This window comes from Rousettus aegyptiacus, unplaced genomic scaffold (assembly GCF_014176215.1).
Source record: "Rousettus aegyptiacus isolate mRouAeg1 unplaced genomic scaffold, mRouAeg1.p scaffold_m13_p_12, whole genome shotgun sequence".
Classification (NCBI taxonomy): domain Eukaryota; kingdom Metazoa; phylum Chordata; class Mammalia; order Chiroptera; family Pteropodidae; genus Rousettus; species Rousettus aegyptiacus.
This window is the reverse complement of record NW_023416287.1, coordinates 41176123-41199732: the sequence shown is the minus strand read 5'-3', so window position 1 is coordinate 41199732 and position 23610 is coordinate 41176123. Positions and strand designations below refer to the sequence as shown.

At 35.2% G+C, this 23610-nt stretch overlaps 1 protein-coding gene across 5 annotated transcripts in view; it reads right to left on the bottom strand.

Moving 5' to 3' along the window:
• KBTBD12 (kelch repeat and BTB domain containing 12) overlaps positions 1–23610 on the bottom strand; it is a 100920-nt gene that overhangs the window by 35779 nt on the left and 41531 nt on the right. For 4 of the 5 annotated variants that reach the window (XR_001594108.2, XM_016121946.2, XM_016121947.2 and 1 more), the window contains exon 5: positions 22547–22744. Coding sequence is in view for 3 of the 5 variants with exons in the window: in XM_016121946.2 (XP_015977432.1) it covers positions 22547–22744 (198 nt within the window). In the remaining 2 variants the exon portion in view is untranslated. Of the gene's footprint in view, positions 1–1631; positions 1781–22546; positions 22745–23610 lie in introns of all 5 variants that reach the window. The other variant, XR_001594109.2, reaches the window with a different exon arrangement.

The window sequence follows — 23610 nt, the reverse complement described above, 5'->3', positions numbered from 1 at the left end:
AGACAGTTTAGCAAAGGGACTGTTGGAAAGGTGTGGGAAGTGTTTAAGAAGATCCACAAGAGATGGCACAACACCCTAGGACTAAGAACAGCAAGGCCATTACTCCATGAAAGGCAGCAGGAGGAGAATAGATACTGGAACTTGGAGAGACAGCTGTCTCAAGGGTGCTGCCTGGCAGGAGACTTGGTAGGGGAAGATAAATGCAGCCATCCTTGGCAAACCCACAGGGAGGGGGTGGGGAGAATAAATACACTGATGCTACCCTCCTTCACCCAACAATTTCTAATCTTGCCTTCAGAAGCCATAGGGAAAGGAGCAGCGAATGCAGCCCATATAGGTTAGCTTCACAGGACACAGAGCATGATAGAGAAGGGGAGAGGGTGAGCCTGGAGGGGCAAATGAAAGATTTCCAGCCCAGATGTCTACTTCACAATGTATTATCATTAGAGGAGATAATGTATATAAAAGTATCAGTACTGGGATACAAAAGTAAATATTTGAAAATGGCCAATGTATGCTTGTAAAGGATTTGTATTTTTAGGTGTTGGGTGCAGTTTTCCATATATGTTAATTAGATCATGTTATTCAGCTCTTCTACATATTCACTGATTTTTGTGGGCTGATTCTGTCAGTTACTGAGAGAGCTGTGTTAAAACATCTCACTAAGATTATAAGTTTGTTTCTCTCTTTTTAGTTCTGTCCATTTTTAGTGTACACATTTGAGTTTGTTATTAAATAAATATAAAACATCATTTATAAATTTGTTATGAGTGACTCTAGTAGAATAAATTGTACTAGAATTTTTTTTTACTAATATAAATAGTAAAAAATATAATTAAAAACATTCTGATAATCTTTATCTTTTAACTGGAGCAGTTAGTCTATATACATTTAATGCAATTATTGATATATTTTGGTTTAAATTCACCCCATTTATGGATTGTCCTTGTCTCACTTGTTCTTTCTTCTTTCCATTAATGCTGGCTTTTGGATTGATTTTTTTTTTATCATTCCATTTGTTTCCCTCCACTGATTCAAAATTTATAAATCCTGTTTCTGTTCTTTTGGCGGTTATCTTAGAAATTAAAACATGTATACTCAACTGATCAAGACCTAAAGATAATCAATACTTTGACCCTCCTCTTGGAGAGCCTTAGAATAGTTTAATTATATTTATTTCTCTCTCAATTTATTGGCTATTGTCATTGTGCATTTTAATTATATATATTTGTTAACTCTGAAAGACATTTATGTTTTATATAGTAAATGCTCATTTAGAATAATACACATATTTATCTTTTCACTGCTCTTCATCTTAGACTTTTCATCTAGAATAATTTTCCTTATACTTGAAGTATATACTATAGAGGAGGTCTTCTTATGACAAACTCAGCTTTTGCTTGTCTGAAAATGGCTTTTCTCACCTGCATTTTCTGAAAGAACTTTCACTCTCAAAACACCAAAAAATGTAATAGCTAATATTTATTGTATGTTTACCGTGTACTATGTGCACTGTGTTGACTGTGTGCTAGCTGCTTTTGAAGCAATTATCTTCATAACAACCCTGTGAGGCAGGTACTATTACTGTCCCTGTTTTACAGAATAGGAAGAACTTAGGTTAAATGACCTACCTATTAGGCATACATTCAGTAGTGACAGAACCAGAATATGTACCCAGATTTGTGATTCTCAAAACTTGTGCTCAATTTCCATAGCTTGGTGATGAGACCAGGAGTGGATAAGTCCAGTGGAACCTCAAGTTTCTACAATTTTGGTGGCCCTTTTTAAGGAAAATATTACAAAATTACAAATGCAAAATTAAGTATGAAAGTTAATATTCATTTTTTCCAGCTTCATTGAGGTATAATTAACTGACAAATAAAAATTATATACATGTAAGGCATATAATGTGATGATCTAACATATGTATACATTTTGTGAAATGACTACCACAATCAAACTAGTTAACGTAGATATCATCTCACATAGTTACCTTTTTGTATGTATGCATGGTGAGACCACTTAAGATCCACTCCTTCAGCAAATTTCAAATATATAATACTGTATTATTAGCTATACTCACCAAGAAGTAAAGAGTATAGTCAGCAAACTTTCTTGACTGTGAGAGAGACAGTGTACTATATCACAGACCCTTATGTGGCTGGAAACTTGAACTCTCAGGAAGAACCAGCACTGGTCAAAGCTCTTGCCTGACAGCAGTGCATTCTGGGGCATTCTGGGTGTTCTAGGTTTCTACCCCACAGAACTCATAAAACAGGAAAACAATGGTTGGCATTTCTACCTACTTACATGACTTTGGATTCTTGAAATATTATCATACTTACAAGGAAAAAAGTGAGGTTGAACTCAATGTCAGCTCTTTTCAATTCAGTTAATTTTCCAAAAATAGACACACAATACAATAGCATCTTACTCATTAAAGGAGTCGAGAAACTCTCCCCGCGTCCTGCCACTTCCGATAGTGAGCAATCTAAAACACATCTTATATGAAGTAAATAAAAATTTCATGTTTTTTTTTGTGCGCCCCCTGCATGGTTTTTAAGGTAAGTGATACAATGTCAGAGAACTTCCACGAGGGTGGTAGACACTGTGTTTTAGAGGGTGCTCTCTGTTGTTGGAGGGACTTCAATGAAAAACTTTGAGAAGCACCACTTTAGATCTTATCCCTGAATTCAATCAAAAAACTGAAAACTTAGTTTTTTTTTTTTATTATTCTTATAGAACTATTTTTTCTGACTTGCTCTATGGTGAAATGCCAACTTGCCATTTTATTTATTGTGGGAGTAGTATTGAGGATACTTCTCACTACCCTAAAGGAAGTTTGGGGAGAATTTTCTCCCATTTTTAAAAGATGTGCACCTTCCAAGCAGTGGTTTGTTCTTCTCTTGAGGTCACTGCAAATCTATAACAGGGCATGTTTTATTGCTCTAGACTCTAGTGAGATCAAAGATGAATTGGCGGTCCATCTGTAGCCAGTGCTTAAGAGCTTTGGGCAACTTTACCCCATCTTGGTCGCTTTTATTTATTTACTTTTGTCTTTATTGTCTCTTCATTTATTTTAATTTCCTGATTTATTTTAATCTCTATTTTACTTGTTGTATGCATCTCTATAAAACATCTCGGATTCCATTTTATTTTGAATGAATGGTATGTGAATAATTAACACATCATAAAATAAGTAACTGATCACAGGCTAAGTTGACTTGTCCTCAGGTAAGGGGTATTACCTGGCCTCCCTAGTGGTGAAGGAGCCACTAGTCAGTGAAAGTGGTAATTTAGCTGCCGCTGACTCAAGCAGAAAGAAGGTCATGAATGACACAAATAGGCATAACCAGTAGCTGACGGCCTCAACTAGCAGAGGGGGCCCATAGTCCATGGAAATGGGCAAAAAAAAAACCAAATGAATGGCTGGGTATGTATAGTTGCCTATGTGCCAACGAAGTGGAAGGTGAGAGCAAAAGTTCTTTATAGTATATGTAGTATATCAGCATAATTATAAAATAATATGGCACATACCACTTTCTTTGTCTGTAAATTCAATTAGTTAATCAAAGACTATATATTTTTCACCAAGTTGAAGGAATAGCTATATAAAATCACTTTTGTCAAGGAATAATTGGCATCCCATGTAACAGATTGCAAATGAACTTCTACTGAGTATGCTGGGTTTATGTATAAGAAATATAGAATATGTTTTATGCTTAAAGTTACATGTAAGAGTTAAAATAGGATGTGATGGTTCTTTCAAGAAAATTTTTTTTAATTTTATTTTATTTTCCTTACCAGAAGGACTTCTTTCAAAAAAATGAGATTAAACTTTTTCTAAGCACAAGTGGCAGGTGCATGAGATGAAATTATCTGATAAAGACCATTATAGTTAATGTAAATATTTATATGTTTGGATTTATTTTATTATTTCTTTTATTTTTGTTCCTTTTTCATTTTTTCCTTTTTTTGGATTGTTTTAATATTTAATATTCATTTTTAATTTATCATTTTTAATTTGTTGTATTTTTTTTTCAGTAGTTGTCCTAAGGATTACAATATATATACTTAACTGTTAACAGATTACACTGAATTAATACTTTATCATTTCAAGTGGAATGTAGGAACCTACCTTACCATCATGTAGTTCCTCACCCTTTATGTTGTAACCCTCTTCATCACAAGGGAGATGGCACTCTTTGTAAATATTAACATACACTGAAAACACTATCAGATATGGTTAAAAATTTTGCTGTCAACTATCATATGTATTCTAAAGAACTGAAGAGGAGAAAAATAGACCATTATATTTATCCAGGTATTTATCATTACCGTTTCTCTTCCTCGATTCTTGAAGTTTCAAGTTTCTCTATGGTATCATTTGTTTTTCATTTTTTTTAAGAACATGTCTGCTGGCAATAAATTCTTTTAGTTTTTCTCCATCTGAGAATCTTATCTTAATTTTGCCCTAACTTCTGAAGGATATTTTTGCTGGATATGTAATTTCAGACAGCTCTTCTTATTTTTTTCAGAGCTTCAAAGTTTTGCTCATTGCCTTCTGGCCTCAATGGTTTGAGAAACCCACAGTCATTCTACTAATTTTTCTTGCATTTTTTTCTCTTTCATCTTCAAGATTTTTTATCTTCAGTTTTTAGAAGTTTGATTATGATGTGTCTGAGTACGGGTTGTTGTTTTTTTCAAGTTTATCCTGTTTTTAGTTTGCTGAGTTTCTCGAATTTATAAGTTTATGTCTTTGCTAAATTTGGCAAGTTTACAGCCATTATTTTTTCAAATACTTTTTTTGTTTTAATTCACACTCCTTCTCCTTTCCTTCTGCGATCTAACGACACAAATATTAGACCTTTTAGTATTATCCCAGAAATTCCTGAGTCTCTGTTGATTTTCTTCAATCTTTTTCTCTTTGGTATTTAGATTGGATGATTTTTATTTGTCTGTCTTCAAGTGCGCTCACTCTTTCCTGTCATCTCCATTGTGCCATTGAACCTATCCAGGAATTATATTTTTCAGTTCTAAAATTTCCATGTAGTTCTTTTTAAAAAATAACTTCTATATCTCTATTGAGATTTTCTATCTTTACATGTCTTTCAAAAGTGGTCACTCTTTTTGGAGCACCATTGTAACAACAGCTTTAAAGTATATGACTAGTTATTTCGAAGTCTGTGCTATCTCAGTGTTGGTATCTGTTGATCGTCTTGTCTTATCCCTTGTAAGATGTTGCCATTTTCTTGGTTTTTGGTATGTGCTTTTGAATTATATAGTAGGTGTTCTAAATATCATGTGATTCTGGGTCTTGTTTAAATCCTATGGAAAATGTTGCTTTTTTCAAAGCAAAAACTGACCCAGTTGGGTAGGCCCTGAGTTCCTACCTACCTTCTGTAGGCTGTGTTTCCAATGTCTGTTCAGTTTTCAAAGGCTTTGCAGTGCTATTTGATCAGTTCCATGTATACATCGCAGAGTGACCAGGTTGGGACTGAGCACTGGTTTACTTTTCAGATCTGTTTCCAAAGACTGTGGTATACTGTTTAGGGCTAAATCACCTACGTGAAACTCAGGGAAGAGTCCAAGAGTTCATGCCAAACCTGATGGGATCAATTTCTTGAGCTTGCTCTTATCTGCAATCATCCTGACACTCTTTTGATTCTAAGAATTCCTTTACTCTTTTTCCTAGTCCTCTGGCCAAAAAGTTGGGGCTTTGGATTCCCTGCTCTGCTGCATACTTCCCATGAATGTGGATGCTTTCAGGGCTAAGAGGACAGTGGGATTTTCCTCACTCTCGGGGCCAAAGTTCCCCTGGTCAGGAGAGAAGGGCCAGCCCAGCTGCTGCTATGTCAGCCACCTGGGATTCCTGGGGTTTAGGGTATGAGAATGAAAAAAAGAAAAGAAAAAAATTCCCCTATTCTCTTTTGATCCATGGGGTCCTCTTTCTTGCTCCTTGAAACAGAAGTAGAGGGCTTCTCTTAGAGCTCTTTCTGTCCATACTTGTAAAGTTCTAGGTTCAGGCTGCCTTTGAGTCCAGGCCAGAAGATATTGAAGGAAAAAAAGGGAAACTTATCATTGATTTGGTGACAGTACTTTAAGTTTTGGTTTCCTTCCTCAATCTCCCCACTATTATTTACTTTTCAGAGTTCTCCATGCATTCTGTCCAAGGTTTTTATTTGCATTCAGTGGAAGAGACAGAGTGAAAGGTGCTTACTCCATCTTGACTGCAATCCAGTATTCCAGTCTGTTATTAAAATCAGGGAGATGGCTCTAGTTTTTTTGGCCTAAGAGATGCTAGGGAGTTGCCTTAGGAAAAAAATAAAGAACAGAGTTCCCATGATACATACTCACAATAGAACACTATACAGCTGTAAAAGTGGACAAGAGAGACTTTATTACCTGATATGGAATGATTACTGGGAGATATTGTTAAGTGAAAAGAGTAAAATGCATGGTTTGAAAGGATCTCTTCATACTCTGCTTATTAGTTGCAAGGGAAAAATAGTAACTGTACAAGGGTGAAATTAGACAATATCTTGACCAGGTAAATAAAACTGACATTGCCAATGAAGGGCAGTTGGACTTGATTTGCCTCTAGACTGGATGCCCTGAAAAGAACATAGCAGTTATGTAATATTCCATCCAGGAATGCATAGGCTGAATTTAATCACGAGGAACATTCAGATAAGCCTCAAAAGAGGGATATTTTAGTTTTAAAAAAAGGAACTATTAAGGAGAATATTGTATTATTTTAAAATGTCAATGTTATAAGAGGCAAAAAAATGTATGTAGAAATATTCCAGATTTAAAGAAGCTAAAGAGACATGCCAACAAAATTCAATGCCTGATCCTAGACTGGAATGGAGAGGGAAAAAATGCTATAAAGGACATTATTAGGTCAATTGACAAAATTAAAATGCTAACAGTAGAATATATAAAAATATGAGATCAATGTTAAAATTCCTAAAATTGCTAGTTACACTGTGGTTATGTAAGAGAATAGTTTTATTCTACACACTCAAATACTTAGGGGGAAAGGACATGATGCATGCAACTTACTTGAATATGGTCAGAACAAAATTATGTATTTGTCTATATGTATGAATGCATACATACATATAGCCAGATAGATTGAGTGATTGAGCCAATGTAAAGTAAACAAGGTAAATGTTAACAATAGGTGAATCTGTGTATTCATTATACTATTTTTCTTTGCAATTTTGTGTAAGTTTGAAATTATTTCCAAATAAGTTTAAAAATACAACAACAACAGAGTTCCCTAAATTCTGTTCTCTCATGGCCACTGTATGTCAGTCAACTAGCAGAAACCAATCACAGGCATTTTCTGCTACCTAAAGACCAGCCAATAGCAAACTTTTTCAGCTTTTCCTAGCCTGCTAGTGATTGAAGAGAAAATTGTATTTCAGGTTTACAAAGCAATGTCACTCTTTCAAAAAAAACTTATAAAACATAGATCTGTATGTCGGTTTAGAACAGAACATGGAAGCTGCATTCTTATTCTTAGATTTATTTTAGAAAAAAGAATGCAAAACCTGTGATTACTTGGTGGGAAGAAGCTGTTGCAAGATGAGACAATGGCAGGTGGCTAAAACCACCTCAAGCTGAATCTGTTCAGACATGTCTTTTACTTAAAAGTAATAAACCTTTCTTTTTAAAAAGAGGGTAGTTAAGTGGCAAGGAGAGACGGCCAGTACTATCACTGACGTGGCTGTCAGCCATCTCCCCTCTTTGTTCCAGGACATGCTGACTACATCTACCCTCCACTCTTTGCCTGAGGATTTTTTTCTCAGCTCAGGCGTTAGCTCAAACACCAAGAAGTTAGTTTGAGGATAAGTACCTCAGATTACTCACCCTCTGGGAAGGAACAGCTCTGAGGTGTGTTCCACACTGTCTCCTGGAGTTTTCCAACAGGATTGAGCCCCAGTGGCCCACAGTGGTAATCTGCCAGTTAATGTTCTCTTATGGCTCCTTCCCTTTCCTCTTTCATTCTTTTCTCCCTTCTTAGTGCCTCCAAAAACTATTTGCGCTTAAATCCTTGTTTCACTGTCTGCTTCTGGGGGAGTTCAATCTAAGCTAGATGATTACTTTCGCTTATTGAAAATTTAATTGGGAAATTAATCCAAATGGTGTGGAGGAGAAATAACAGGTCCAATAGTGTGAAACAGCAAGCTAGTCTCTTAGCAGTCAGGATGGCATTTTAGCCTCTCACCATCCAGGGACAGGAGGTCCTATCAGTTGGATGATATCACCTTCCTGCTGCCGACATATGAACTGATTCACAGTCTATTTCTCTATTGTCTAGAGAGAGCAGTGCTGTAGGACCAGCATGACAGAACAGAGTACAATTGATGACTATCAATTGCACTGTATCATGGAAGGTATTGAGAAGAACACAGATAGAAGAGAAAGAAAAGATTAAGGCAGAATTAGGATGAGATGCAGTAGAAGCAGACAGTTGTAGCAGATTCTCACAAGAGCTTTAGAATCCATCATTTTTCCTTCTCTGTCTTGGTGACTAGGAAGCTGAGCTAAATTCTGGAGGTTTTTCCTAGCTTAGGTTTTCTGATAAAGTTACCCCCCTACTTCCTACTAAGCATGATTTTAGATTTCAGTTTTATTGCATCTGTGATTATTCTAGAAATAGTCTCCATTATTTTTTAAAACAGTGGTATATATGACATATAGAGTATGACTATATGGTATATATAAGCTTGAAAATAAAAGCAACAACTTTCTTTCAGGTTATCACTACTTCAATAAAATTTCTCCAGGAGGACCAAAATACAAAGATAAAACAGAAAATATCAACCATACTATATTTGTCTCTATAGTTAATAGTTCTAGGGTAAAACAGAAATTAATAGTGGCCACCATAGCTAGTAGCCATCAAAGCTTTGTTCCTTTCTCAGCTTTTCATTTTGAGAAATTTGAAAGACAAGTTGGTTCTCTATCTAGATTCAATAATAGTTAACATTTTTCCATATTTGCTTTACTGTCGCCCCATGTATACACACATACACACATACATTTTTCTGAAACCCTTAAAAATTAGTTGCAGACATGACACTTTACCCCTAAAAACTCAGCGTATTTCTTCTAAGAATAAAGACATTCCTTTACATAATTACATACCATTATCACACCTAAGAAAAAACAACATTAATTCCATAACATTAAATAATAGCCTGTTGATATTCTAATTTCCCCAGCTGTTCTCAACTGTCTTACATAGCTGGTCTTTTCAAATCAAAATTCAATAAAGTGCTTGCACATTATATCTGGGTTTTGTTTTGTTTTGTTTTTATATGGTCTCTTCTTATTTAGGATAGTGCTCATCTTGGCTTTCCCTCCGCCCCCATGACATTAAAGGAGGGGCATTTTAAAGGGTCTGGGCCAGTATCTTTGTTTTTTTTTTTAATTAAAAATTTTTCAATTATAGTTGACATTCAATATTATTTTATATTATTTTTGGATGTACAGCATAGTGGTTAGACATTTACATAATTTAAGAGGGGACCCCCTGATTAGTACCCACCTGGCATAATACATAGTTATTTCCATATTATTGATTATATTCACTAGACTGTACTTTACAACCCAATGATTATTTTCTAATTGCTAATTTGTACTTCTTAATACCTTCACCTTTTTCACCCATCACCCCAACCCTCCTTCCCACTGGTAACCATCAGTTTGTTTTCTGTATCTATGAGCCTATGTCTGTTTTGTTTGTTCATTCATTTTTTTTCCTTTAGATTCCACATATAAGTGAGATCATATGGTATTTGACTTTCTCTGTTTGACTTGTTTCACTTAGCATAATACCCTCTAGGTCTATCCACCTTGTCACAAATTGTAAGATTTATTTATTTTTTTTTATGGCTGAGTCATATTCTACTGTATATATATATATACCACTTCTTTATTCAATAGTCTATCAATGGGCACTTAGGTTGCTTCCATATTTTGGGTATTATAAATAATCCTGCAATGAACATAGGGGTGCATATATCTTTTCAAATTAGTGTTCTGGATTTCTTCAAATAAATACCCAGAAGTAGAATTGCTGAGTCAATAAGGTAATTCTATTTCTAATTTTTTCAGGAAACTCTATACTCTTTTCCATAGTGGCTGCTTCAGTTTGCAATCCACTAGCAGTGCACGAGGGTTCCAAGTTTTCTTGTTGAATGTCCTACATTTCGAATTTATCTATTTCCTTATAGGGTCATTTAACTTGTTACTCTCCCCTGTATTTCCTATAAACTGGAAGTTGAGAGGCTTGATTAGACATAAGTTACTTAAGCATTTTGGCCATGAGAGGGGCAAGAAAATACTATAAAATGATCCCTTGTTAATGATGATTTTTTGGTTAGAATGGCAACCATCCAATTTTGTCAATCTAAAAGAATATATTTTTTTCTCATAATTGGTATTAATATTGTGATTAATATTGGGTAATATTTCGATGCCATGTGAACATCCCATTCTTCCTAAACCTTTCAACTAATGCTTTTAGCACCATTCAATGATTTTGCCTGAACCAATTACTCTATTAGAGGTTACAAAATGATGATTGCATCAACCCTCCACATTTATTATATGGCTTTTTATTCAATGTGTTTCAATCAACTATAGTCAATTATGATTTTTGATATTTAAATTATTCCAAATTTGTCCATCAATTGCCCTTTTAGGCTGGCTTTTATGTCTCTTTTTTTTATATGTCTCATATAATCTAGATATTATTGTAATATATTTTTTAAATTTTAATTTAATTAGTTTTATGTACACAGTACATTAGTTAGACATTTACATAGTTTATAAAACGATCCCCCTAATTCATGGCTTTTCTGTCTTTTGGTACATCTCCCTTAAGCCTTTAACAGCTCACTTGCTTTCTAGTACAGCAAGATATCCTAAACTAACCTTGCAGTTTCTGTGTTCCAAACCTAGAATTGGCTATTGCTCTAAGGATAATAGCTACATTCTATGCAGCTAAGAGCATTGTCTGAGCTTATTTGAGAGATAATCTATATACCATAAAATTCATCCTTTAAACATGTATAGTTTCAATTATAGTTGACAAAGATATTACATTAGTTTCAAGTGTATGACATAGTGATTAGACATTTATATAACTTTATGTTATGATCACCAGGACAAGTCTAGTACCCATTTGTTACCATACAAGTTATCACAATATTATAATCATGTTCCCTATGCTATACTTTACTTTACATCCCTGTGATTGTTTTTATAACTGGCAATTTGTATATCTTAATCCCTTCCCCTTTTAAGCCAATCCTCCAAACTCCCTCCCTTCTGGCAACCATCTGAGTTTGTTTCTATTTTGTTTGTTCATTTATTTTGTTTTCTTAGATTCCACATATAAGTGAAATCATATAGTATTTGTCTTTCTCTGTCTGACTTATTTTGTTTAGCATAATACCATCTAGGTCCATCTATGTTGTCACAAATGGCAAGATTTCACTTTTTCTATGGCTGAGTAATATTTAATTATGTGTGTGTGTGTGTATATATGTAAATGTATGTGTATATATATATATATATATATATATATATATATATATATATATATATATATACCACGTCTTCTTTATTCATTTGTCTATCAATAGGCGCTTAGGGTACTTCCATATCTTGGCTTTTATAAATAATGCTACAGTGCATTTAAGGATACATATGCCTTTTCGAATTACTGTTTTGGATTTCTTCAGATAAACCCTAGAATTGAAATTGCTGCATCCTTCATACTGTTTTTGAGAAAAACCATACCGTTTTCCAGAATGGCTGTACTGATTGATTGATTGATGACATTGGTTAACACAATCCAATAAGTTTCAGTTGTACACCTTAACAGTAAGGCACATATATATTTATACTGTGTGTTCACCTTCCATAGTTAGATTTCTTTCTGTCACCACATATTTGACCCCCTTTACTCCATCTACCTATCCCTTTCTAACCTAACTCCTACCCTCTGGTAACCACTAGTCTATAGTTTATGTCCATGAATCTCTGTTTGTCCTGTTCATTTGTTGCTTTTAGGTTTATATCCCCTATATAAGTGATATCATGTGATTTTCAACTTCTTCTGTCTGGCTTATTTCACTTAGCATGATTATCTCAAGGTCCATTCATGTTGTCGCAAATGGCTGTATTACATCTCTTCTTGTGGCTGAGTAATATTCCATTGTATATATGTACCACAGCTTCTTTATCCAATCGTCTATTATAGGACACTTCAGTTGCTTCCACATCCTGGTCACTGTGAATAATACTGCTATGAACATCTATTTAGATTTTTCAGTTCTTCTTGTTTCAGTCTAGGAAGGTTGTAATTTTCTAAGTACTGGTCCATTTCTTCTAGGTTATTAAATTTGGTATTATATACTTTTTCATAGTATTCTTGCATGATCCTTTGTATTTCTGCAGTGTCTGTGGTAATTTTTCCTCTTTCATCTCTGATTTTGTTTATTTGTGTCCTTTCTCTTTTTTCTTTAGTGAGGCTAGCCAGGGGTTTGTCAATTTTATAAACCTTCTCAAAGAACCAGCTCTTTGTTGCATTTATATTTTTATTGTTTTTTGTTGTTGTTGTTGTTGTTGTTTTCAATTTCATTTCTTCCTACTCTAATTTTGATTCATCTTCTGCTGACTTTAGGCTTCATTTGTTCTTCCTTTTCTACTTTTTTAAGATGAAGCGGTAGGTCATTTATTTGGGCTTGTTCTCCTTTTTGGAGGTCGGCCTGTAGTGATAGGAACTGTCCTCCTATGACCGCTTTTGCCATGTCCCAAAAGTTTTGGTCTGTTGTACTATCATTATCATTCATTTCTATGTATCTCTTGATCTCTCCTTTTATTCCTTCTCTGACCCAGTTATCCTTCAGTAGCATGTTGTTTAATCTCCATGTATTTGTGGTTCTTTCTGCTTTCTTTTTTACAGTTGATCTCCAGCTTCAAAGCATTATGATCAAAGAATATGGTTAGTGTGATTTCAACCCTCTTACATTTGTTGAGGCTACTTCTGTGTCCCAGTATGTAGTCAATCTTTGAGAATGTTCCATGTGCACTAGAGAAGAATGTATAAGCAGCTTTTTTGGGCTGAAAGGCTCTGTAAATGTCAATTATGTCTAGTTGGTCTAATGTATCATTTAAGCATATTATTTCCTTATTGGTTTTCTAGGTAGATGATCTCTCCATATCTGACATTGAGGTGCTTGGGTCCCCTACTATGATATTGTTTCGGTCTGCTTCTCCCTTTAGTTCTGTTAGTAATTGCTTTACATATTTCAGGGCTCCCTGATTGGAGCATATATATTAATAAATGTTACATCTTCATGGTGCATGATTTCCTTTATCATTATGAAGTGTCCCTCAGTATCTTTCTTTACCTTTTTTATTTTGATGTCTATTTCATCTGATATTAGTACCACTACTCTTGCTTTCCTCTGAGTGCAATTTGTTTGGATTATCATTTTTTGCCCTTTCACTTTGAGTCTGTATTTGTCTTTGGAGCTGAGATGTGTCTCCTGGAGGCAGCATATGGTTGGGTTCTGTTTTTCAATCCATTCTGCAACTCTGTGCCTTTTTCTTGGTGACTTCAGTCTATTTACATTTAGGGTGATTATTGAAATATGAGGTCTTCTTGTAGTCATTTTATCTTTCACTTTCTGGTAGCTTGGCATTTCCATTGCTTCCTTGTCCTTGTGTTTGTTTGTTTGTTTTAATTTTGGTTGATTTTTGTGGATTTTCCCTTTGGTCCTTCTTGTTTTATGTTATATACTTCAGCTCTGAATCTTTGGCATATGGTTAACATTAAGAATATGTAAAGGATACATATACACACACACACATACATGTGTATATATATTATAAATACATGCATACATACATACATACATACGTATATACTTATACATATATGCAGTCGTCCATTTTCTTCTATGCATGCTTATCTCCATCCCCCTTTGCAAATTTAGATCTTTGAATCTTTCCCTTTTCAGTCATTGTTGTCTCATTTTGTCCCCATGTAGGCTGAACATTCATTACTATCTTGCTGTAGTCTATCTCTTCTTATTGTTTACAGTTATATTGCCCTGTTCTTAGTAAAGATTGCACTCCTCTGCTTCTATTTGCCTGATAGTCACCTTACTCCTAATTATGTATATATTTTTGTCATTTTGTTTTAGGTGAGCTGACCCTTTTCTGTATTTTCTGTAGTGCGGGCCTCGTAGTGGAGAATTTCCTCAATTTTTGTGTGTCTGGAAAGGTCTTTATTTCTCCTTCATATATAAAGGAGAGCTTTGCTGGATACATTATTCTTGGCTGGTATTTACTTTTACTTAATAGTTTGAATTTTTGATTCCACTCCTTTCTGGCTTGTAAGCTTTGTGCTGAGAAGTCTGACGATAATCTATCTAATGGGTTTTCCTTTTTACGTTATGATTTTCTTCTCCCTGGCTGCCCTGAGAATGTTGTCTTTGTTGTTGATTTTTGATAATTTGAATACAATGTCTTGGTGAAGGCCTTTCGAGGTTGAGATATGTGGGTATTCTATTGATTTCTTGAATTCCAAGCTCCAGCTCATTCTTTAGATTTGGGAAATTCCCATCAACTATTTGTCTGAAAATGCTTTTTAATTTCTCCTCCTTTTCCTTCCCTTCGATAATGCCCATTATTCTTATGTTTCCTCTTTTGATGATAGCAGATAGTTCTTGTATTTCTCTTTCATTATTTTTTTTTCTTTAGTTTCTCTCTTCTTCATTCTGATTCATTTCTAGATTTCTGTGTTTGATATCACCGATCCTTTCTTCTATTTGGTCAAATCTATTTCCCAAGCTTGCTATTTCATTTTTTAACTCTTGCAATGTGTTTTCAATATACAGTAGTTCTATTCTGTTCTTTTTAAGGGTTTCAATCTCCTTGCTAAAGAACTCATTCTGCTCATCTTGTTTTTTTTTTTTTTTTTTAATTTCCGAATTTGTTGATATGAGTCTTTTCGGATCTCACTGAGTTTTTTCAGAAGTATCATCTTGAAGTTGCATATTTCTATGTCTGTAAGCTTATTTTCTGGATATTTTTCTCTTTCTTTCTGAGATGCCTTGTCACTTCGGTTGTTCATGGTATTTAATAAACTATTTCTCCACCTGGTCATTAATGGAAATGTATTCTGCTCTTTTTCCCAGAAAGAAGATTTATTGCATAAAGGTCTCTCTTTAGCCTGTTGCAAAGAAGGCATTTTTCTCTTGGATCCCTGCTTTGTATAAAGCCTTAACATTGCCTTTTTTTTTCATCAAAGATGTTTAATCATGCTTGCTACTCTCAGTCTCAGTCTTTGTCAGTGTTAGCAACAGCTTTGATAGTGTTGCTCAGATTCCTCTAGGCCTCTGCGGTGTTTTTTCTCAGAGGATATGGGGGGATGGCTCCTCTGAATTGGGGGATGGGGACTGTGGCTCATCTTGGGTTTTACAACCACAGCTGTTAAAAAATAACTGTTGTTTCTCTGCTATCTTACTTCTCTGCTTTCTGCCCTGATGGCTGCACCCTATCGCTAGCTATGTGGATCTCACAGCTCTCCCAGGCAGGGCTGTTCGGGGAACTTGCTGCACCTTCTCTTTCTCTTTTCTCCTACAGGGAGATCTGGCTGCAAGAGGCAGCTTCTTAGTTTCTCCCAGTTCACTACCCGACACCTGGAGTTCTGACCTGTGGTAGCTCTTATTCACAGATCCCATGCTCAGATGTGCTGGTGTGCAGATTGGGTGTTTTTTTTTTTTTTTTTTTTGAGTTTTAGATGTTCAGCTTATTGTTGTTTCAAAGGGAGAGATCTGGGGAATGTCTCTCATTCTGCCATGTTCTTCAAACTCCTGTACCAAATTATAATTACATCAACAATGCACACGGGTTGCCTTTTCTCCACACCCTCATCAACACTTGTTCTTTTTTTGATTTATTGATGATAGTCATTCTAACAGGTGTGAGGTGATATCTCATTGTGGTTTTGATTTGTATTTCTCTGATGATTGGTAACACTGAATATCTTTTCATATGTCTATTGGTCATCTATATTCCTCTTTGAAGAAATGTCTACTCAGGTCCTCTGCCCATTTTTAATTGATTTTTTTGGTGTTAAATTGAATAAGTTATTTATAAATTTTAAATATTAACTTCTTATAGGATGTACCATTGGTAAATATCTTCTCCCATTCGAGTTGTCTTTTTGTGTGTGTGTGTGAATGGTTTCCTTTGCAGTGAAAAAACTTTTAGTTTGATATAGTCCCATTAGTTTATTTTTCTTGTGTTTCCTTTGCTCAAGGAGATATATCAGAAAAAAAATATTACTAAGAGCAATGTTAGAGTGTTTATTGCCTATGTTTTCTTCTAGGTGTTTTATGGTTTTGGGTCTTACATTTAAGTCTTTAGTTCATGTTGAGTTTATTCTTGTACATGGTGTAAGAAGGTGGTCCAGTTCTATTTTTTTTTTGCATATATCTGTTCAGTTTTCCCAATATTATTTATTAAATAGGCTATCTTTACCCTATTGTATATTCTTGCCTCTTTTGTCATAGATTAAATGACCAAATAGATGTGGGTTTATTACTGAGCTCTATATTCTGTCCCATTGATCCATGTACCTGTTTTCATGCCAGTCCCATGTTGTTTTAATTACTATAGGCTTGTAGTATAGTTCAATTTCTGGTAGTATGATATCTCCAACTCTGTTCTTTCTCAAGGTTGCTTTGGCTCTTCAGGGTCTTCTGTGGTTCCATTTAAATTTTAGGATTATTTCTTCTAGTTCTGTGAAAAACGCCATTGGTATGTTGATAGGGATGGCATTGAATCTATAATTGCTTTGGGTAATGTGGACATTAACAGTGTTAATTATTCCTAGCCTATCCATGAGCATGGTATATGTTTCCATTTATTTGTATCTTCTTCAATTAATTTCTTCAATGTCTTATAATTTTCCAAGTATAGGTCTTTTACTTTCTTGGTTAAATTTATTTTTAATATCTCTTTCCAATAGTTTATTATTGAGTATAAAAATGCAACCAATATCTGAATATTAATTTTGTATCCTGCTACTTTACTGAATTCGTTTATCAGTTTTAATAGCTTTAGGTGGGCTCTTTAGTGGTCTCTCTACAAGTATCACACCATCCTCAAATAATGACAGTTTAACTTCTTCATTTCCAATTTGGATGCCTTTTAATTATTTTTCTTGTCTGATTGCTGTAGTTGGGACTTCTAAAACTATGTTGAATAGACGTGCTGAAAGTAAACATCCTTGTCTTGTTCCTGATCTTAAGTAAAATGTTTTTAGCTTTTCCCCACTGAGTATAATGTAGCTGTAGGTTTGTCACATATGGCATTTATTATGTTGAGGCATATTCCCTCTGTTTCTACTTTGCTGAGAATTTTTATCATAAATAAATGTTGGATTTTGTCACATGCTTATTCTGAATCTATTGATATGACCATACGATTTTTATGTTTTAATTTGTTTATGTGGTGTATTACATCGATTTGCAGATATTGAACCAGACTTATATCCCAGGAATAAATTCCACATGGTCATGGTGTTATATTTTTTTACTGTATTGCTGAATTTCATTTGCTAATATTCTATTGAGGATTTTTGCATCTATATTTATCAAGGACATTGGTCTATAATTTTATTTTATTTTTGTAATGTGTTTGTCTGGTTTTGGAATCAGGGTAATGATGGCCTCCTAAAATAAGCTCGGGAGCATTCTCTCCTCTTGCATTTTTTGGAATAGTCTGAGAAAGAAAAGTGTAAATTCTTTTTTGAATGTTTGGTAAAATTCACCTGTGAAGCCATCTGCTCCAGGCTTTCTGTTTGTAGGTAGTTTTTGATTATTGATTTGATTTTATTAGTAGTAATTAGTCTGTTCAGATTTTCTGTTGTTTCTTGATTCAGTCTTGGAAGATTGTATGTTTCTAGGAATTTATCCATTTCTTTCATATTTTCCAATTTGTTGGCATTAATTGTTCATAGTATTTTCTTATAATCCTTTGTATTTCTGTGGTGTCTGTTACTTCTCTTTCATTTCTGGTTTTATTTAATTGGGTCCTCTCTCTTTCATGAGTCTGTTTAAAGATTTATCAATTTTGTTTGTCTTTTCATGGAACCAGCTCTTGGTTTTATTGATCTTTCATATTTTTTTAAGACTCTATTTTGTTTATTTCCATTCTGATCTTTATTAGTTTCTTCCTTCTCACTTTGGGCTTTGTTTGGTGTTCTTTTTCTAGTTATTTTAAGAGTTAGGTCAGATTGTTTATTTGGGGTTTTTCTTGTTTTTTGAAGTAGGCCTGTATTGCTATGGTTATCCTTCTTAGAACTGCTTTTGCCATGTCCAATAAATTTTACATCATCGTGTTTCATTTTCATTTGTCTCAAGGTATCTTTTGATTTCTTTCTTGATATAATTGTTAACCCATTCATTGCTTAGTAGTATGCTATTTAGCTTCCATGTGTTTGTGTGTTTTTCAGTTTTTTTCTTGTAAATTGATTTCTAGTTTCATACCATTGTGGTTAGAGAAGACATTTGATATAATTTCAATATTCTTAAATTTATTGAGATTTGTTTTGTGGCCTAACATGTGGTCTATCTTGGAAAATATTCAATGTGCTCTCGAAAAGAATGTATATTTAACCCATTTACATTTAAAGTAATTGTTGCTAGGTGTGTGGTTATTGCCATTTTATTATTCACATTTTTAATCTCTTTTCCTTTTTTTTTCTTCTTAAAGAAGTCCCTTTAACATTTCTTGTAACACTGGCTTGGTGATGATGAACTCCTTTAGCTTTTTCCTGTTGGGGAAACTTTTTATCTCACCTTCAATTTTAATTGATAACCTTGCTGAGTAGAGTGGTTTTGATTGTAGGTCCCTGCTTTTCATCACTTTGAGTATTTCATGCCAACCCCTCTGGCCTGCAAAGTTTCTGTTGAGAAATCAACTGACAGTCTTATGAGAGCTCCCTTGCAAGTAACTAGCTGCCTTTCTCTTGCTGCTTTTAGGATTCTCTTTGTCTTTAACCCTTGGCACTTTAATTATAATGTGTCTTGTTGTGGGACTGTTTGGGTTCATCTTATTTGGGACTTTCAGCACTTCCTGTGCTTGTATGTCTATTTCCTTCACCAGGTTAGAGAAATTTTCCATTATTATTTCTTCTATTAGGTTTTAAATTTCTTGCTCTCTCTCTCTTCCCTTTCTGGTACCTATGATGCAAATGTTGGTATGCTTGATGTTATCCCAGAGGCTCTTTAAACTATCTTCATTTTAAAAAATTCTTTTTTCTTTTGCCATTCTGTTTGGGTGTTTTCTGCTATCTTGTCTTCCAAATTGCTGATTCAGATCTCTGCTTCATGTAATCTGCTGTTGATTCCTTCTAATGTATTCTTTATTTCAGTTACTGTAGTCTTTATTTCTGACTCATTTTTTTTTAGTTTCTATGTCCTTTTTGATGCTTACTATTTCTTTGTAAGATCATCTATTCTTGGTGAAATCATCTATTCTTCCCTTAAGTTCATTCTGCATCCTTATAAACAGTGTTTTGAACTCTGGTAGGTTTCTTGTCTCCATTTCATTTAGTTTTTTTTTTCTATTTTAGTTTTCGTTAGTTATTTCATTTGAGACATATTTTTTGTTGTTGTTGCCTCATTTTGGCTGTATTTCTGTGTTTATTCCTATGCATTAGGTAAATTTTCTACTTCTCTCAGCCTGGCTGGGTGGCCTTATATAGTAGGTACCCTGTGTGGTTCAGTGGTACAGTCTCCCTGATCACCTGCATAGGTGTTCCTGGAGTGTCCCTTATGTGATTTATGTGTACCCTCCTGTTGTAGTTGAGCTTTGATTGTTGTTGGCCCATTAGTGGGTGGGATTGGCTCCAAGGCTGACTAGTTGCGAGCACGTCCACAGTGTGTAAGCTGCTGTATGGGGCTGACCCCACTGAGTGGGATTCACTCCAGCAAGCCTGTGTGTCTGTTGAGACCATCCTTTGGGTGTGCCACTTCTGGAATTAATCAGGTAGTCCTTTGTTGTGGTATGAAGCTGATCTTTGGGCGTTTTGGTTCTGGAGGCCCCTGGGAGAGGGTCCCATGCAAGCCAAGTTCAGCTGCTGCCTTTGATTGGCTCGGAGCTACCTGGTAGAAGATGCAAAGCTTTCCACCATTGGTCATTGCCTATGCTGGACCTGGAGAGGCCACGCTGTGAACCTAGGGTGGCTGCCACTAGTACTAGGTTTGAGGTAGTTCAGCAAAAGGCCCAGGTCCCAGGGAGTTACTAGGGTGGAGTGAGTGGAGTTCACCAGGTCAATGCAGTTTCAGATTTGGCTGTGTGAGGAGAGGGATCAACACAGAAAAGATGGTGCCCATCTGTAGGCCATGTGGAAGAGGGTCCCATACAGGGATAGTGGTGTCCCTTCAGTTCTCACTCTTAAGCCACACAACTCAGTCTTTCCCCATATGTCTTTAGTGCATCCTGAATCACTGTCTTTCCCCAGAGCCCAAGGTGAGTGCCTGTGAGCATGTGAATCTGTACACAGGCCCCTTAAGCAGATTTCTGGATTTCCAGCTTCCCTTCATTACACACTGATGAATGAAATGCTGTTGGATTTTCACAGTCAAATGTGGGGGATCCTCACCTTGGCACTGATGCTCCAAGCTGAGGAGTTCAGTGTGGAGCTAGAACTCCTCGCTCCTCCACACAGACTTCTGCAGCTGAGATATCCTTCATGATTCTTAACTGACATATGTTGTGAGGCTAGCCCCTTCCATGTGTTCAGCTGTCCTACCGATCTTGATGTGATTTCTTCTTTACACCCTTAGTTATAAGACTTCTGTTCAGCTAGTCTTCATATGGTTCTCCAAGTTGATTACTCTATAATTTAGTTGTAATTTTAATGTGGTCATGGGAGGAAGAAAGAATAGCATTTATCTACTTCGCCATCTTGCCTCAAGATTAATTTCTTGACTGTGGTTTTCTGAATAAATGAATGATATGAGCAGGTTGTATAACACAAAGAGAGAAAATCCACTTCCTGTATCTAGGTTTGATGCCAAGATCTCTAGTTAATAATGGGTATGCTATTATGCAATTTTTCATAAAACTTTATTTTTCATAAAACTTTCATTCAGTGATTTCATTCAGCTGAGACCAGACAATCTACCATTTTAGAAACAAATAATTAAAATGGACTATGGGGGGATCGCTTTTTGAACATTGTAGATGTCTAACCAATGTACTGTATACTTGAAACTAATTTAAGTAAATAAATTTGTTTAAAAAATTAATGTCAAATTAACTGGTTTTTGTAAAAGGGCCATTGTAGACTGACTTCATTTTTTAATTAAATATACATTTAATATTTTTAAAAAGTGAACTTTGAGAGCTCATATAGTAAATCCCTTTTCCTCTGAATGAAAGCATTATTAGTCCATTACAGTATCAGGAAAAGAGGTTGGCTCATAGTACAAATTTAGACGTATTTTAAAAACTGGAGAATATCAATTCTCTAACTCAATATCATACAAAGAAAGTTAAGATAAAGAGACAAGACAAAACAGAATATCTTCTAGAAATTTAGACATCGATTACCACTTATCCTTCTGGAGGTCCTGAGGCTACTTTTTGTATTCTCTGCCCTTCTCTCCTAGTTAAGAAAAAGCCAAAAGCCAGAGGATAGATAGGAAGGCATGTGATCATAGCTGGAGGAGAGCTCTGGTAGATGATGGGTCCAGCACCTGAGATCTCTCTCCTGACTCCTTGTGTCTCTCTTTACCCACAAAACTTGAACAAGGAGGTACTGTTAGATCTCCTTACTATGCCACATTTCTTGCTATTAAGAAAGATTACTACCTTCACATAATTATGTGATGTTTCATGTAATAGGTATTAAAACAGTTTTTAAAATCCTCTTTAGAAAGTTTTCTGAGGAACTCCATGTATCCAGCTTTAATAATCATCAACATTTTACCAATGTTGTAAATCCATTCTTAGCCCACCCACCCCATTTGCTTTTTAAAAAATATTTTCTAGAGTAGATTGAAGTAAATTTCAAAGAGTACATCATTTTCATTCATAAATACTTCTAAATAATCTCTAATTATTAAGAACATTTTTTCCTTTTGCCTCTTCTTTTATATAAAAGTACAATGCGAATATTATTATAAACTAACAAAATGAACAATTTTTTAATATCTAATACTCCAGTTCCTATTTGAATTTCTTAGGTTATCTGAAAAATATCTCGTTTCATTTTTACAATACCTTTGGAGGTAGTAACTCCATTTAATAGATATGGAAACTCAAGTTCAAAGATTTGGTGAGTTGCTCAAGGTCATTGAACTCTATCTAAAATCCACACTCTTGCCAGTGCTCACACTGCTCTCAGGATTAAACTTTGGTGACTGAGTCAGTTAATAGAAGTCAAATCAAACCAAAGGAGGTTACAAAACATTTAAAATTTGATCAATACCTGCTCCATGGAATCCCCCACAGACATACAGCTTTCCATCCACTGCTCCTGCATTGGTAGAATTGGTTCGAAGAGAGAGCAGGGGACTTGGCATAGGTGGACCCTCTCTCCAAAAGTCCCCATCAGAGTTATATATTTCCACCACATCAAGGCACTTTCGAACTTGCCCCTTGTCTTGACCTACGCAGCCAATTCCACCTATAGAGGATGATAAACAGAAATGAGATGACCAAGAACTGAAACTTTATTGTGGATAGAACCTCCTTCCTGCTATGCTTTGTATCACAGGTTTATAAGCCTTTGACTTTTCTCTTTCTTGCCTGGTGCTAACTCTAAGATAATTTCTAAGCAATAATGATGTCTATTATGTACTTCATAGCCAAATTTAATGTTATTTTCATTCATAGTGTTCCATCTATTTGTTCTTATGCATGAGGTTGATACCACCACAGGCTTTATATTCTACAACATCCAACACTAGTTGACACCATGAGCACCTCCTTTAGAATAAGAACTCCAGGTTTGAATGTGAGGATAACTTGACTCTGACATTTGCCTTCCTGTTGATTAGTAGAAATGATTCCACTGATCTAGCTAGCTAAGGATGTGTCCTTTCCATTCCTCATCACTGCAGACCTATCTTTTCCTCTTTTCTTAAGTTGCATGAATTTTTCCCCTCTAGGGAAGTGCCATTCTTTGGTAAATTTCAGGTTTGGGGGTCCGAGGAAGGCCCCAAACCCAAATGCCTAGTGCATCTTCCACTTTTGGATGATACTGTCCATGCAACAGATATTCACTGACACCTAATATATGCAAAGCAATGTGCTAAGTGATTAGGAGTTTGGAAAAAAAGAGTAGGACATGTTTCTTGTCATTAAGAAATTAATGGAGTGGAAGAGCCATGTATGTAAACAAATAGAGGAGATCATGACAGATACTTTAAAGGAGATACAAATTAGACTCAGAAGTCCAGAGACTGTAATAGCCCTCCATGAGGAAAGTAATTGTGTAAGAATTTCCAATTAACTACAATAAGAAACACAAGTTTGTAGGCAATCTTTTTG